The 14936-nt window shown below is 28.3% G+C and overlaps 1 protein-coding gene across 2 annotated transcripts; it reads right to left on the bottom strand.

Annotated features, from left to right (window-relative positions):
* Positions 1-427: 427 nt before the first annotated feature.
* On the bottom strand, positions 428-14005 carry Xpac (DNA repair protein complementing XP-A cells homolog Xpac). 2 transcript variants are annotated; one of them, XM_016050186.4, is made up of 6 exons: positions 13574-14005; positions 11091-11208; positions 9898-10128; positions 7308-7470; positions 4662-4779; positions 428-3118 (listed from the first exon to the last, which is right to left on the bottom strand). In XM_016050186.4, the coding sequence occupies exons 1-6, from the start codon at positions 13587-13589 to the stop codon at positions 2967-2969; spliced, it is 798 nt and encodes a 265-aa protein (XP_015905672.1). In that variant the 5' UTR covers positions 13590-14005; the 3' UTR covers positions 428-2966. The 2 variants fall into 2 exon arrangements, with proteins under 2 accessions (XP_015905672.1, XP_042905079.1); XM_043049145.3 differs by lacking the exon at positions 13574-14005 and adding an exon at positions 11805-12068.
* Positions 14006-14936: the final 931 nt, after the last annotated feature.

Here is a 14936-nt window from a genome sequence, read left to right as displayed (position 1 = left end):
ATTTTATTGAACATTTTTAAAGTTGTAATTAGTTTTTTTTATAAGAATGTCCATATCTCCATACACATTTAAGCCAGTTAACGATATTTTATGCAGTTATTGAAAATAACAACCAAAGTAATCACTACAATTTATTGTTTGATTTTCCGGCATAGTGTTTAAAAATACCTGTTTTCGTTCGTAATTTATTACCGGTCTTTCAAACCTCTAAAGGCTATAAACTTTATTGTATGAAAAATTGCATGACCAAAACACTTAAAAGTTATGAAAGAATTCTCAAAATATTTCTTGAGAAATATGAAAAATGAGTCTGTATAGAAGTGATTATATGTACATATATATTGTCCTACAAGTATATTTCGTTGTTAAAAAAAAAAAAAAAAAAATCAAACACAAAGAGAAGAATATAGTAATCAGTAAAACAAAAGAAAAGGAAATCTTTTTATTCACAATATTCAAACATTAATCTCATAAAGTATGAATTTACAAAAAATGAACAAATAAAGAAGATAAAAAATAAAATTCCTGAGTAAAAATGAACTATGGGTAATTGAAATATAAATAGTGTAACAAAATGTTCACCAAAACATGATTGTAACAGAATTTTTTTCTCCGAAAAAAAAAAATATGTATAAAAAATATAAATCTTTAAATAAACTGGAAACTTAAAATAGCGTTAGTTGGAAAAAGAAAAAAAACTTGCAAGTTTGTACAAAAGCAATTTACATGCAAATTATAATCTAAATTTTAGCAGAGTACAGGTATACAAAATATTATTATTTTTAAATATATATATATTTTTAAAATTACAAATTTTTTTTAAAATTTTATAGCTCAGAAACTATCTGACTTAGTTTAAATTTTAGGTTTTGTCAATTAAATATTTCATTAGTTTAAAACAAAGCAAAAATTTATATAAATTACAATTCACAAATGTTTGCACCCCTGTTAAAAATAAATAATAAAAAATTAATCTTTTGCATGGAACTATTTTTGGATAAACGAGTTTTATAATAGTACACAATAATGTTCAATTCGCCTAGAAGCTCTTGAGATATGTCGAAATACGGAAAAAAGGAAATTAGCATAAAGCTGTAACCCTTTGACGTAGATGGGACATTGGGGTCCTTTTTGCAAATTTTTTCTCTGATGCTCTTAATTACAAGAAAAAAATATATTTCGCTATTTAACTATAAGAAACAGTAGAATATTTACTAAAACAAATCTGTTAGATTATCAGAATTATATTTGTACTAAAATATAAAATTAAAAAAAGTAGGAAAATTTTTTTTCCATTCATATTCAAAAATGTATCAATAATTGATTTTGTAAATTAAAGAAAATTTAAACGAGAAATAACTGTTTCTCTTAGATCTAAATAAGGACAAATTTGAAAAATTATTGTTTGGAAGAGAGCTTTGTTTACAAGATTTTACTTTTAATGCAGAACAACGAACATACTCTTCTTTCTTGATTGGTCTAACTCAAAATTCGCCGAAAAATAGATATCCTTTTTCAGAGAATGTACAGTGTGCCAAAAAACAAAACAGATCACCCTGATGAATGTTTATGAGGGACACTGATAAGGACCATTTTTTTTGGCGCACAGTACATTTTTGTGTCTGACACTGTAATTAGCTTTAAGTAATTAGCACATTTGAAGTAAACTATTCGAATCATTAAGACTGTGAAAATTCGATTACTAGAACTAAAGTTATTTGGCGTGATGTCTTTTTTTTTTTTTTGCTCACTGTACAATAACAAACACATTAGAATAACTATTTTAATATGAAAATTACTGTAATAAAATCTAATAAATAAATATATGCGTTATTTATGAAGCAGTTATTACAGAAGTTGGGAAATAATTAGCTTGTTATTGATGGCTTTAAAGTAATTTTCATACAATAGCTAATAACAAGGTACAATAACAAATATATTAGAACAACTATTTTAATTTGAAAATTACAATAATAAAATCTAATAAATAAAAAATAATGCTTTATTTACAAAGTAGTTATTACAAGAATTATGAGATAATCAATTTGTTTTTGATAGCTTTAAAGTAATTTTCATTTATAAAGTAAATTCATTTAAAGGTTTTAAAATTATTTTGGATTCAATTTTTGTTTTTTTTCCTTCTTTTGGTTACATGAAACATTTTTGTATGATACTTTGTAACACAATAAAATCATCTATAAATCATAATGCATATAGTTACATGTGCATTCGATTCAAAAAGTAGAATAATTTTGCCATTAATGCTACAATGCAATATTTTCCTTTATTTCATCCCTTTCCAGATTTATTTGTGTTTTCTTTATAAGTATATAAAAACCAACAAAACAGAAATAATATATACATTTATAGAATCATCAATAAAAACAATATTTTTTAAATAAATCCACACTTAACTCACTAATAATTTTGTAGACATAGAAAAGATTGTTTATAGTTAGAATACTTTCAACTTTAACAATAAAAAAATTAAAATTTGTTCAATATTGTCCTTAGAAATCTTTTTTTCAAGGAAAATAAAAAAAGCTGCAATTTAATGACAAAATCATTAATCTAACAAGATAAATATATATAAAATGTCGGCAAAATGATAGCTTTGGTAGCATAATGCAAATAAACAGAAACATTTAACACAAATGTATAATGTTTAGAACTCATATGAATACAAAAATGTCTAGAATATCAATTACAAAACATATAATATTCAACATCTAATGGAAGTTCTCTAATTTAATCTTTGAAATATGATGCAACGTAAAATAAAAATGTGTAAAATTCTAATATGATTGACGAATCATATACAATGACTTATAAATACATACAAAGTAAAATGGACAATTTTGTTACACAAAATTTAATAACATGGTTAAAATCTTTTATTTTAAAAACTATCACATTTGAATGTAATTATTAACGAACTGATTCTTTTCTTTAAAAAATTAAAAGCATTACATTTTCTCAAATTCAACTTCGTGACCACAGGTATTGCAAGCTTTGACATAAATGTCATCATCTTTTTTGTATTCTTCTGGTCCATAATCATGAGTATGAGTGCTATCCTTCTTTCTGTATAGACTACTTCTTACTTCCATCCTCAAAGCTGTTAAAATTATACAAAAATTAGTTTGCAATTAATAAAGCATATGAAGAACAATAGTGAAGAACAAGCCTCAACAGGCAGTGCAGCTGAGAGGGAAATGATATTTTCTGCTGTTTATTAGACCAAATCAACTGAAATATTTGCTCAGTGGTCTGCTAATTTTGTCCTCAAACTGTAACACATTTATACAGTAAATGGAGGTTGCTTTGAAAATATTGTTTTATAGTTTCTCTCAGTTAACTGTGCCATCTGTTGAAAAACTTGAAAACTAATTTTGAAACCTAATAGAAATGAACTTCCTGATTACCTAAGTAGAACACAACAAACCATATTTAAGTTTTTCTTAAATAGAGTTTTCAAACAATCTGTTACATGAAAAGCAGATAAAAAAATATTTTGAGTAAATCACATTAGCTAAAATTGAAAATCAGTTGTTTTTTACTAAATTAACTACTTAGAACATGAAAATATTATTGAAAATTTCTGATAACATACAATTTAAGAAGAAAAGAACACGCCGATTTAATACATTTAATTAAAAAGTTATTTTTTAAGAGAGATTTATTTTAAGGTTTAAACTGTGCTGAGTGAATTTTATGAAGACAAGTTTATAATTATTAAACAAAAACTAATTGTAATAATTAAAAACATATATTTTTTTGATCTCTTTTTAAAGCTTTATCTTTATAGTACTAAAGTTTTAAAACAGCATAAAAATTTTAAATGTTGTCCTTAAAATAAATCCTAGTTAAGAAAATGGAGAAACATATTTTCTATTGATAATAGCTCACACATATCCCATATTCCTATCAATTTTATTATAAATACACACAAAAACTCTAAAATTTCAAGCTTTTATATTAGAGAAAAAACAGATTTCTTATTTATAACTGTAACATATTTATACATCGGTGGTAAAGGACACCGAGTCACAAAAATTTTATTTTTGAAGAGAGCAGGTTTTTGCATCTTTTATTACAAGAGGAAGGACAAGGTGCTTTTCAAACTGTCTAAATTCGCCATTTATTATGACATGACATATTGTCCTATGGATTAACTGAAAAATTTACAACATGGACATGGTGTCCGTTACCTCCAACATACAGATACTGAAAGCAGAAAATAACACATTTCTTTAATGTTTCCAATGCACACCATAAGAAAATTACATGTTTCATAGTATTTTTTAAAAAAAGAAAGCACATGCCTTTATTTAGGCAAAATAGGAAAGAAATGCAATAGTTTAGATTAAAAAAAAAATTCAGTAAGAATTTATAAAAGTAAATTGATAAGTATATAAATTAATTATTGATTAAATCAATGTTACTGAAATTTCCATAAAACCATCACAAGATTATGTCTCATATACAAACATAATATCTTTCTGGAAAAAAGTAAAACATAAAAATATAACAAACATTTATTTTTAACCACCAGTTAACAAAAAACTTTGGCAAACATGTGAAACAGTTAAAATATTAACCAAAATACTGTGAATAAATTTCAGCTAATTACAATTAATTTTATATTATTTATACCTCACCTTTGACTTTCTTATCAAAAGCTTTCTTCTTTCTTTTTAAAGATGCTTCTTCTAGTAATTCTTTCTTTTCATCTATAGCTTCCTCAGAACCAAATATTTGCACAGCTCGATTTTCAACCTGATAGTAATTAAATTTATTAAATATTGATTATTAAATATACTTTAGAGCAGGTAAAAAAAGTTGCCAACAAATATAAATAAATTTTAAAGCAAAGCAGCTCTTAAAAAGAGCTTCTTTAATTTTTCATATAGCTCAGATTGGATGTTTAGTACTTTTCCGTTAGCTGGGTGCAAGCGAAAAATCCCCAAATAATGTAGCATTCCGCCATATTTCTTACAACTATAAGGGGAACATTACTGTTTTATGAGGATGATGATGTATAAGGGGAATCCCACACTGGTGTAAACACTCAGAAAATCAAACGACTTTGGGACAGTGCCAAATGGAGAAATGAAAAACATCAGGGAACTTCTCGCCAACATCTGGAGTCGTACCTCGCCGAATTTGTGTGGAGATGAGGAGTAAACGATACATTTGAGCAAATTCTCAGGGACATCACCGTATTCGGGAAAAACCAATTATAATAAGCATTCTTTTTGGGTAAAACTGTTTTGTTTACAATTCATTAACATTTGTTTATAGCTGAACTTGTTTTGCTAACAAATTCTGCTTCTGGTTCACATCAACCACATTAAAATATAGGTAGTGGTAGATGGATTATGGGCTAGAATTCCCTTGCCGCTGGGCTAACTGCGGGAGTTTCATGCTTCTCCCTGCAACTTAAATGCCGGTTAAATCTATCAATAAGTCTTCCACGAAAGCTAGTTTGTCCCAATGCTTGATGCAGGAAGTCCCTTGTTTCCTGGGTTAGGCTCAATATTTCAAGACTGCAAAGTAGAAAACAGTCAATAACTTAAAATTGGGTCGGCTGTCCGATACCAGTTATACAATAAATTAAAACTTAATTAAAGTCATTGACCTCACAGAATTTTGGAAAAAAAATTAATTATTAAAAAAAAAAAGGTAGGCTTGGAAACAGATTTAACTTTTACCACATGCCTACAGATTAAAACAAAAAAAAAAAAAGATTTAAGATAACCAACAAAGTAATGCATTAACCGTATTTAGCTTTAAAGCAGATTTTTTAATTATCTTTTTTAATCAGTGACGAAGTATTTCAGAAAATCAATCTTTACAATCTAAATTACTTTGCTTTAAAATAGACAAAACTAATTATTTTTTGTGTTTTTGCTGAATAATGTTCTCACAATATCATTTTTCTAGTAATAATACGTAATAATAATGATAAAATAAGATAATAAATTAAATCTACCATCAAAACAAACTATATTTTTCGAAATTACATATTAATGATGTTTGGTAATAACTTATTATTTGGTTATATTGTTTAATGCTAAGCATCATTTCACGTAACTCTTTTAATTGAATTCTTATTCAATTATTACGAACATATGATCATCTGTGCATGAGTGTTTTAATCTAATATAATTATGTTTGTTATTTAAATAAATATTTGTTAAAAATTGTTAATACAGACAATTAATGAGATATTGAAGGTTCTTTAACATTAAACTTCTGAAATTTTTAAGAAACTTCACATTTTAAAACTGACAACTCTATGTTTTGTGACGTACCTGGCCTATCCATACTCCCCTAGCTCGGTTTTTACTTTTCTCAATACCAAAATGTCCCTAGTGTATTAAAGACAACATGTGTATAAACTATAACAACTGGGTGACCTTCTTGAATAAGACATGCCTCAATCCCATCTTTCGATCTATCACATTGCATTACACTAGGTTTAGAACTATTAAAAACTTTTAACTACTCTTAACTAACACTCTTAAACTAAACTAAACTCAGTGTCACGACAGCCCATAGAGGGCCAAGGCCTACTGTATCCATCTCAGTTTTCTTGACTTTGGGCCCTGGGGTACAGGAGCAGATGTTCCGGTCAGGTGGTAAGCCGAACGCGGAACCCCCAGTGTTTAGTTCCCAAGCATGCTTGGTACTCATTTATCGAGCCACTGAAGAGATGTAAGGCTGTGTCAGCCTTGCCCGGCCCGAGGATCGAACCAGGGACCTGTGGCATGACAGAGCGAAGCGCTACCGCTCAGCCACTGGGCATCAGTCTTTACTCTTACTGAAAGCAATAACATGTTCAGGTAACCAATTAAAATCCACTTTATCTCTCAAAAGATTTAGGAGAAGTAATGGTCGAGACACTAGGAAAAAATTTCGAGAGGTAGCTTACCAAACCCAAAAATCCCAGCACCCCATCTTTATCAGTTGAAATTTCCAATTCAATTATCTCTCTTATATGCTGTGGATCAGCTATTATCCCACTCATGACACAATGTTTCTTTATTTCCTCTATATAATAAAAAGCCTAAAGTTTCATTAAAGCAAAGTTTATTAACCTTTTTAAATTAGACAGCAACATACTAGACAAGAACTACGACGACCTCATTCCAGAAATCTAAAAAACGTCAATGCATCAATTATCTCTCAATTACAATCACAGTTATTCTTACAGTTAAAACACATATGTTACAACACTAACAGTTAAATTTAGTATCAATTCGATTTGAGTGCAACTAATTCAAAACTAAGACTTTACCTACCTGAAGTCTTAAATACAGCTTCATATTTCCGTGGACATTGTGAGGATTTTTTCTTAAGATGTATTTTAACGGAGGCTCTCTCTTATCTAAATCACAATCTTTCAAAAGATATTCTTTTTTGGCATCAGTTTTACTTATTAAAGCATGAGCACCATCATTGTCTCTGAAGGAAAAAAAATGTGTTGGATTTTCCTATAAGTTTTAAATTTCAAAACAATATTTTTCTTCAATGATAAACAGAAAGTAAACAAAAATAAGTTTTTGACAACAGAACAAAATCTTTCAAATTTAAGTTATAACACAATATTATAGCTCATAACATGATTCCATTCTCACAAAAAATATTTATTGCACTAATAGAGATATTTACAGCACTTATATATGGGTATGCTGTCCAATATTTCTCAAAAATACAGTAATTTCATGCAGAACACACACCTGATCAGATGTTCTCAAGTATTATAAAACTGTTCATGGTGCAAAGTTTGCCTTGCATCAATTTAGAGCAAATAAATAAAATTATTGAATATCTGTCTATAGATTGTTATCGAAGATTCATTTGTTTGAATATCAAAGATTTCCCTTATACGATAAATATTAAATTTTTTCTCTTTTTGGAACTGCATATCATTTATAACATAGTGACGACCACAAGTAAAATTTCTGGATTCTAAAATCAGATACTTTTTAAAATCATATCTGAATCAGTGGAATCATTACAATATCAAAACAGGTTGAAGCCATCGTTTAATAAAAACATTATCAACATTTTGTGTATAATCAAATTTTTGAGAGGCATACGTTTTACAAATCAAAAACTACACTGCTGGCCACACCCTGAAGGAAGCATGCAAATAACATGAAATTGACAACATGCATTAGCGGAGGTGAGATATGCAAATGATTAGAATTTCAGTGTAGACGCACATTACACGCACCTGTGGCGCCACTTCAAAGCTTGGAGATTTCGACAATTTCAAGTTCGGCAATTGTGTTTTGCTTGTGGTTTTTTCAAAAAACGATCAGTTATGCCTCATAGAAAACAGTGATCATCTTTTGATCAAGTATCCCACACCAGATCAACTTTGGCAACGTGTGGAAGCTGCTTGGTTTGCTGTACCCCAAGAACACACCCAAAGTCTCTTTGAATCAATGCCAAGGCGTGTGGCAGCGGTGATCTCCAACAATGATGGCTACTCTGGCTACTGATTTTGGCAGGAACCACACTTCACAGAAGTCTATAAATTTAATCATTTGATACTTGGTCAACATGTTATCTACAAAATGAATTTTGTTGTGATATTTATTGTCTTTCTTGGTGTTGCAATTTGGATGGCCAGTAGTGTATATCTTTTCTTTTCTGAACAATTAGAATTTTTTACTTTTTAAAGTTTGAAAAATGACGAGCATATAAAGAACAAATTTCAATATTTTCTTTATGAACGAAATAATAAACTACTGATGTGGATTACACTTCTTATAAAAATTGAAGGGTGAGAGTAAAAAATAATAATAATGTGGAGGTAGAAAGTTAAGGAATCCAGTTAAAAACTGTTTACAAATTGAGAAAAGTAATGGAATGCATATCATCATTAAATGTCAATGATCATCGCTCACTCAATAATGTAAATCTCAGTAATACATGTTTGATATTTCAAAATGAACTTTACAGCAAAAAATATATTAGCACTATAAACAAATACCATCATTATTGTCATCAAACATAACATATTGCCAACGATAGTAAATGAACTTGTTAAAACAGCATGAAAAGTACAAATAATATTGAATACATTGTGTTTTTACAATATTTATCAACAGCACAAAATTAATACTTTTTCCTTTGTATACTAAAGGTAAAAATTTATTATATCAAAACAACTGTCAGTCTTTCTAACTTTTTCATTTGTGCTTTAAAATTATGTTTAGTTTTCAATGTTAGTTTTATCACAAAGAAAATTCTACTTTTTTGCACAGAAAGCAAAAGCTACCATACACAAGAAAATTAACTAAGTTTACACTGCCAGTCCCAACAATGATAAAAGATTTTAAAACAAAATAAAGAAAATTGAAGGAAATAACTGCATTCTGCTTTGAAAACTAGGTACTAATTTAATAATAAATTTTAAAAATAGTAAAAAAGTTCGCCAACAGATAGTGCTACTAACTGGAAAACTATGAAACAATATTTTCAGATACATGCCAGGGTATTCCAATTGTAATATTTGCAAACAATGGTAATTTTGAAAATGTTGTGTTTCTCAATTAGCAGCACGATTGTTGAACTTAGCAACTATTTTTTAAACTCGCGAGAAATTATTTTTAAACTTTACTAAGCAGAATATAGTAAATTATACATTTTTATCTCATTCTGTTTCACCTAATTTTTTTTTAAAATTGTCTGTCACTATTTTAAAAACAAGAATATTAATAAAAGACAAAAAACAACAGAGAAAATCAAAAATATATTAAAATAGTTAAGAAAAAAAGTTTCAATGCTATTTTAGTATATTGTTAAGTGATTTTTGTGTTGATTTTTGCCTATCATCATCAAAAAGCTTTTATTCTTCTTAATAAATTTATAGTTTACCGGCAATTGTCGCAAACATGATGGTCAAAATGAGTTTGTAGATAAGAATCACTGAACTCTTCATTACATTCAAGACATATAGGTCTGTCTCCTGCAAACAAAGGAGCAGGCTGGGTTACCAAGGGTATGTTATCTGTATTAAAGAAGTCATCATCATCTTCATCAGCAAAAAATCCAGCTCCAGTGTCTCGTGGACGTAAGAGTGACTTTACTTCCTTTTGCGTTACAGCCCTGTTTTAAAATAAATTATCAAAAGTAAAAAAGGTATAGCTTAAAGTACCAAATAAATAATAACAACCATTAAAAAAATATTAAGATTAAAAAAAAAAGAATTTCAGAAAGATACTTAAAATAAAATAGAGAAACCTTTTAACACACATTAGTCTCTTACTATACAGGATACAAAATAAAGGCATTTCATTAGTTGAGCTCTAGATTAGGAACATTTTTGAAAAACGAATAAATCAAAAGTTGATAAATTTTAGTTACACACATCTTTAGATTCAAGATTATAAATGACACGTGTTCAAACAAAAAGTAACACTTGCAAAAATTGTGTACTAAAAGCACAAGAGTTGAACTGTACTTAAAGTTGTGGTATCTCACAATTTTTTATTATTTTTTTTACACTAGTAAAATTCTATTATCCTAGGTAAACTAAATGACTTCTGACTCTTTATATACCAATCTTTCTGATGAAGAATATAAGGACTTCTGTTGGCGTTTTTAAAAAATTATTTTGCTTAATTTCTTTTTCCGACCACTAATAAATAAATATGTGAAATAAATTTATGATTAAAACAAAATGCAGTTAACAAACTATTTAACCAATTTTCTTTTAACATTGATATTTAGCACTAAAAATATATAGATCCAAAGACCAAAATTAATAATAATTTTAAGCTTAGAAAAAGCTATAAAAGACAATTGTTAAGATTTTTGTCATCTTAAATATTTTTTCATTGAATTTTATTAGATTCCATGTAATAAAAATACATTACATCAATTTTTTAAAATTTTTCTTCTATCAAAGACTGCAAAAATACATCATTAAAAATATCGTTATCAAGTCTTTTGAATAAATATATTTTAATTTTTAGCTGGTATAAGATTTTGCATGTACAATTCAAACTGAATTTTATGATAAAAGATAGAGTAAGCAAATTCTTCTGTTAAATAAATTCAAAAATTACTTTTCAGCATCAGATACATTAGCAATTCTGGATTTTCTAAGTTGTAAAGCCTTTTCCCTATTAATTTTCATTCTTTGTAGCTGGGTAGCACTGAGTTTTTTTCCTTCGGCTGCTTCATCTAGAATATATATAAAAATAATTACTTATTAACCTTAATCATTTTTTTTAGCAGAAATCAAAATTCATATTATAAATTTCAGACCTATAAATGTGGATTAGATACAGTAGAAAGTCCCATACCAACCGAATTGAAAGGATATTAGCAGATCCAGAAAATAGATTTTTTCGGATAATAGGTGTTTAAGGTAAACAAAGATCAAAACATGCATTATTTAATAAAAATATATATACTAATTTCAATTTTTTGTACAATAATGTTTTGATATTAGTTAAATAATATTTAATTTAATTGAGAATATTTAGTAAGATCAAAATAAACATAACTGTTAAAGAAAAATGAAAAGGTAAGCAGAAATTGTATATTCTTTAAATAAATGAAAATGAATTTTTTCTTTTTGAAGTGAAGAATTAGCAGCACAACTATTCAAATAAAAATAATAAAACAAGCTCCAAACTCGGAGGTAAAATCAATATTTAATAAAAGGGGAAAAAATATCTAAAAAAAGGTACGAAAATCAGCGGATATTTTAATGAAAGCATTTATAATTTAGACAATAATAAAGCTTATCTACAACTGTTTCCATCAAATATTACTAAGATTCAGCTTCTGTTCAATCCTCTCACTCAAGTTTTTCTTTAGCTGTTCTTCTCTTCTGAACTCTTTGAGAATACATTTTAAAGCTAGGAAAAACGGAAGTCCAGACATGGGATTGAACTTAGCACGTTAGTTAGAAAATTTATAAGTTATAACTTTTTTAATTTTGAGTTTCAATTGCAGCTATATAATTTTATGGAACAAGAATATTTTTATATAATTCTCCATTCCACATTTTTATAAAATGAATGAATTAAAAGTGTAAATAGCTAAAATTAAATATAAACATATCTGATTCTAAATTTTAGACAGCTTTTGAGCTTGTAGTATCTGTTAAAAAATTGGTTAGGGACAGCAAACAAGAATTAAATTTGCTATTTGGTTCATTTTTAGGAATTTGGCATGATACTGGCCAATTTTGACAAAAGAAAAATAATCATATGGGCAATATCACAGTGACTGAAATTATATTTTGATATGCTTTCTTTTTTTAAATTTTCTTTGTCATTTACAAATATTTAAAATATTTATTTTCTTTTTTGAAAAATAACTTATATGGGACATTTTTAATAGAATAATACTATTATGCATAAAAGAAAAAAAGATGAAAATTATAAATGTTTAATTTAGAATAAAAACATAAAAGTTGACTATTTTACAAAATACTTTAAAACAGTGATTTTTGATTTTGTATCTATATTTTTATATCTATATTATTATTTGTTAATGAAAAACAAAGAAATTAGAAAATGGACGGATGCTATTAAACGTTTATTATTCTTTTTTATGTTGTCCTTTGTATCATGGAATTGCCCATTTAGTATTTTTGTGTTCTAAATAACACTAAAAAAGTAAACTTCAGTTACGAAAATTTTTTAAGAGTTAAAAAAAATATATATATATAACAATTTCTCTTTTAATAATACGATCTTAATTTCGTAAAATAGATAATTTTTATTCACGAACATGCATAACATACATAGTTATGCATGCAAATTTTTTTGAATATTAGTGCTAAATGATCTGTCATTCCAACAGAACATTTAGTACTAATATTGATTGAACTAAGTTCAGGTGAATATATAAATCTTGAAATAATTATAATTTAAACAGTGCAGAACTAAAGAAATCTAAACCCAGCATTATTCATGTTTAATACTAGGTATAAGAGCAAATTTCTTCTCCTATACACAATATTTTAATCTTGGAAAAGAATTATAATTCAAAGAAAGTTGAACGAAGGAAATTCATAACTGTACACAAAAAATCGTATTATTAATTATATTTATACACATATAAGAGAAAATAACTAATAACTTTTTTCTTTTCCATTTAACTAAATTCACATTCTTGAAAAAGAGGGCTAATATTCTATATTGTAAGCTTAAAATAACGAAATATCTCATTATTTTCTTTAATTATTTATATTTGCAACTTTTTTACAATTCTGATAAAAATTCGATTCAATCCGATTAAATAATGAAAGTAAATAAGTAATAAAGATATCAACAAAAGTTATTTCTTTTTCAAAAATCAGAGGTATAAAAAGACATAATTCGACAGTAACACAAAAATTTCATTTTAATGTTCATGCTATGAATAAACTTTTTAATCTTGCTATAATTTCGAAATTTAATACCGATTACGTTTAAGTAAACTTAAGATTACAGTAATCACTCTGATATTGACATGAAATGATTAAACTGCAAAACAATGAGTTGAATGTAGTGATATATCTTTTAAGTAAATTATAAAAAAAAACACGTACTTTTATCTGATGACATATTGGAATGAAATAGTTACTGTCTACCAATGTATAATTTTTTAACTTGGAGCAAATTTTGGATTATATCGGCACGCCGGATATGGAATAAACAAATCTTTTGTTTATAGGTATAGATTGTAGAAGATTGCGACGAGCTGTTTGTGTTAACTTATAGCTCTGTATTTCCATTAATATATCTTAGGGTTGAGGCTTGATAGACTGCAGGAACTTGCACCAAAAAGTCAGAAGCTGTGGCCCTGAAGAATTTGCAGAGAGATGGGAGTTTGGTTCAATAATTGAAAAATATGCTAACGATATCGGTAAACGCTGGATCCAAAAGAGATATGGGCTGTTCCTAAAGAGCATTCTGCAATGATGGACATTCCAGGAAGAAGTGATCGTTTGTGTTGACACTTCCGCAGTACGGGCCGTCAGGGATTTGTATTAATTTGCACTTGTGTAAATTCGCGTCCCACAGCGGACTGATCGTTAAGACACGGTTCCCAGCAGATCACCGAAGTCAAGCATCACTGACTGCGGTCAGTGTGCGGTTGGTGACCATTTGGATCAGTCTGCGTGGGGACCGAGGGTGTGCGGTATTGGTCCTCGTTAAGCTGTGCTACCATAAAGTGATCGACTTCGCGCGCAGGTCGTCGGGCTACCGAAGCGGGGGTGCCACTCCCTCCGTAGAGGATCAAAATTGTGATGGCATGTCTTCGGATCATCCTCCGGGATGTTTCCCAGACCGTCGCTAATAGCCCATTGTGCAGCTCTAGTGCGACGTAAATTAACAACAACTTGTGTAAATTCGCATTTGTTGGAAGAGATTTAGCTCTGAATCTGGAAATTAGATCATTGAGATTTCGGGATCTGATTAGTGGATGGTGATTTTGAAATCCATTAAGGTGAGGGAAGGAAAGGAAGTATTTGCAACACTTCCACTCCTGAAAGCATTTCATGCCACACAATAAAAGTAAAAATGAAAAATTAGACATTAGAATTTCCAAAAATTTAGCTTCAGAGCTAATTTTAGGATCATCAATTTCTTCTGAAAGTGATTAGATTCAGAAATTACTTCCTTTATCTGATATCGAACGGATTTCACACATTCTACCCAACTTTCGCATCGCGTTACAGAAACTTCTTTTCGAGTCATGAGTTCAACATGCTCTTTTAATAACTTCCACCGTTTTGGAGAAGCAATAACTAAAGCAATCAGGCATTGAATAATCCAAAGTAATGATACACTTTTTACTGATGACGCTGAAGCATCAAAGAATAACATCCACAAGGATTGAAAAATGCTCAAGGATACAAACGTCTGATTCTTGCTTGAAAAACCTTGTGCAATACAGTTTCTCATGTC

The sequence above is a fragment of the Parasteatoda tepidariorum genome, chromosome 9 (genome assembly GCF_982258835.1).
Source record: "Parasteatoda tepidariorum strain Cologne lab strain chromosome 9, Ptep-v5.0, whole genome shotgun sequence".
NCBI classification, from domain to species: Eukaryota; Metazoa; Arthropoda; class Arachnida; order Araneae; family Theridiidae; genus Parasteatoda; species Parasteatoda tepidariorum.
Note: the sequence above shows the minus strand (reverse complement) of the source record. Positions and strands in the feature narration are given on the sequence as shown.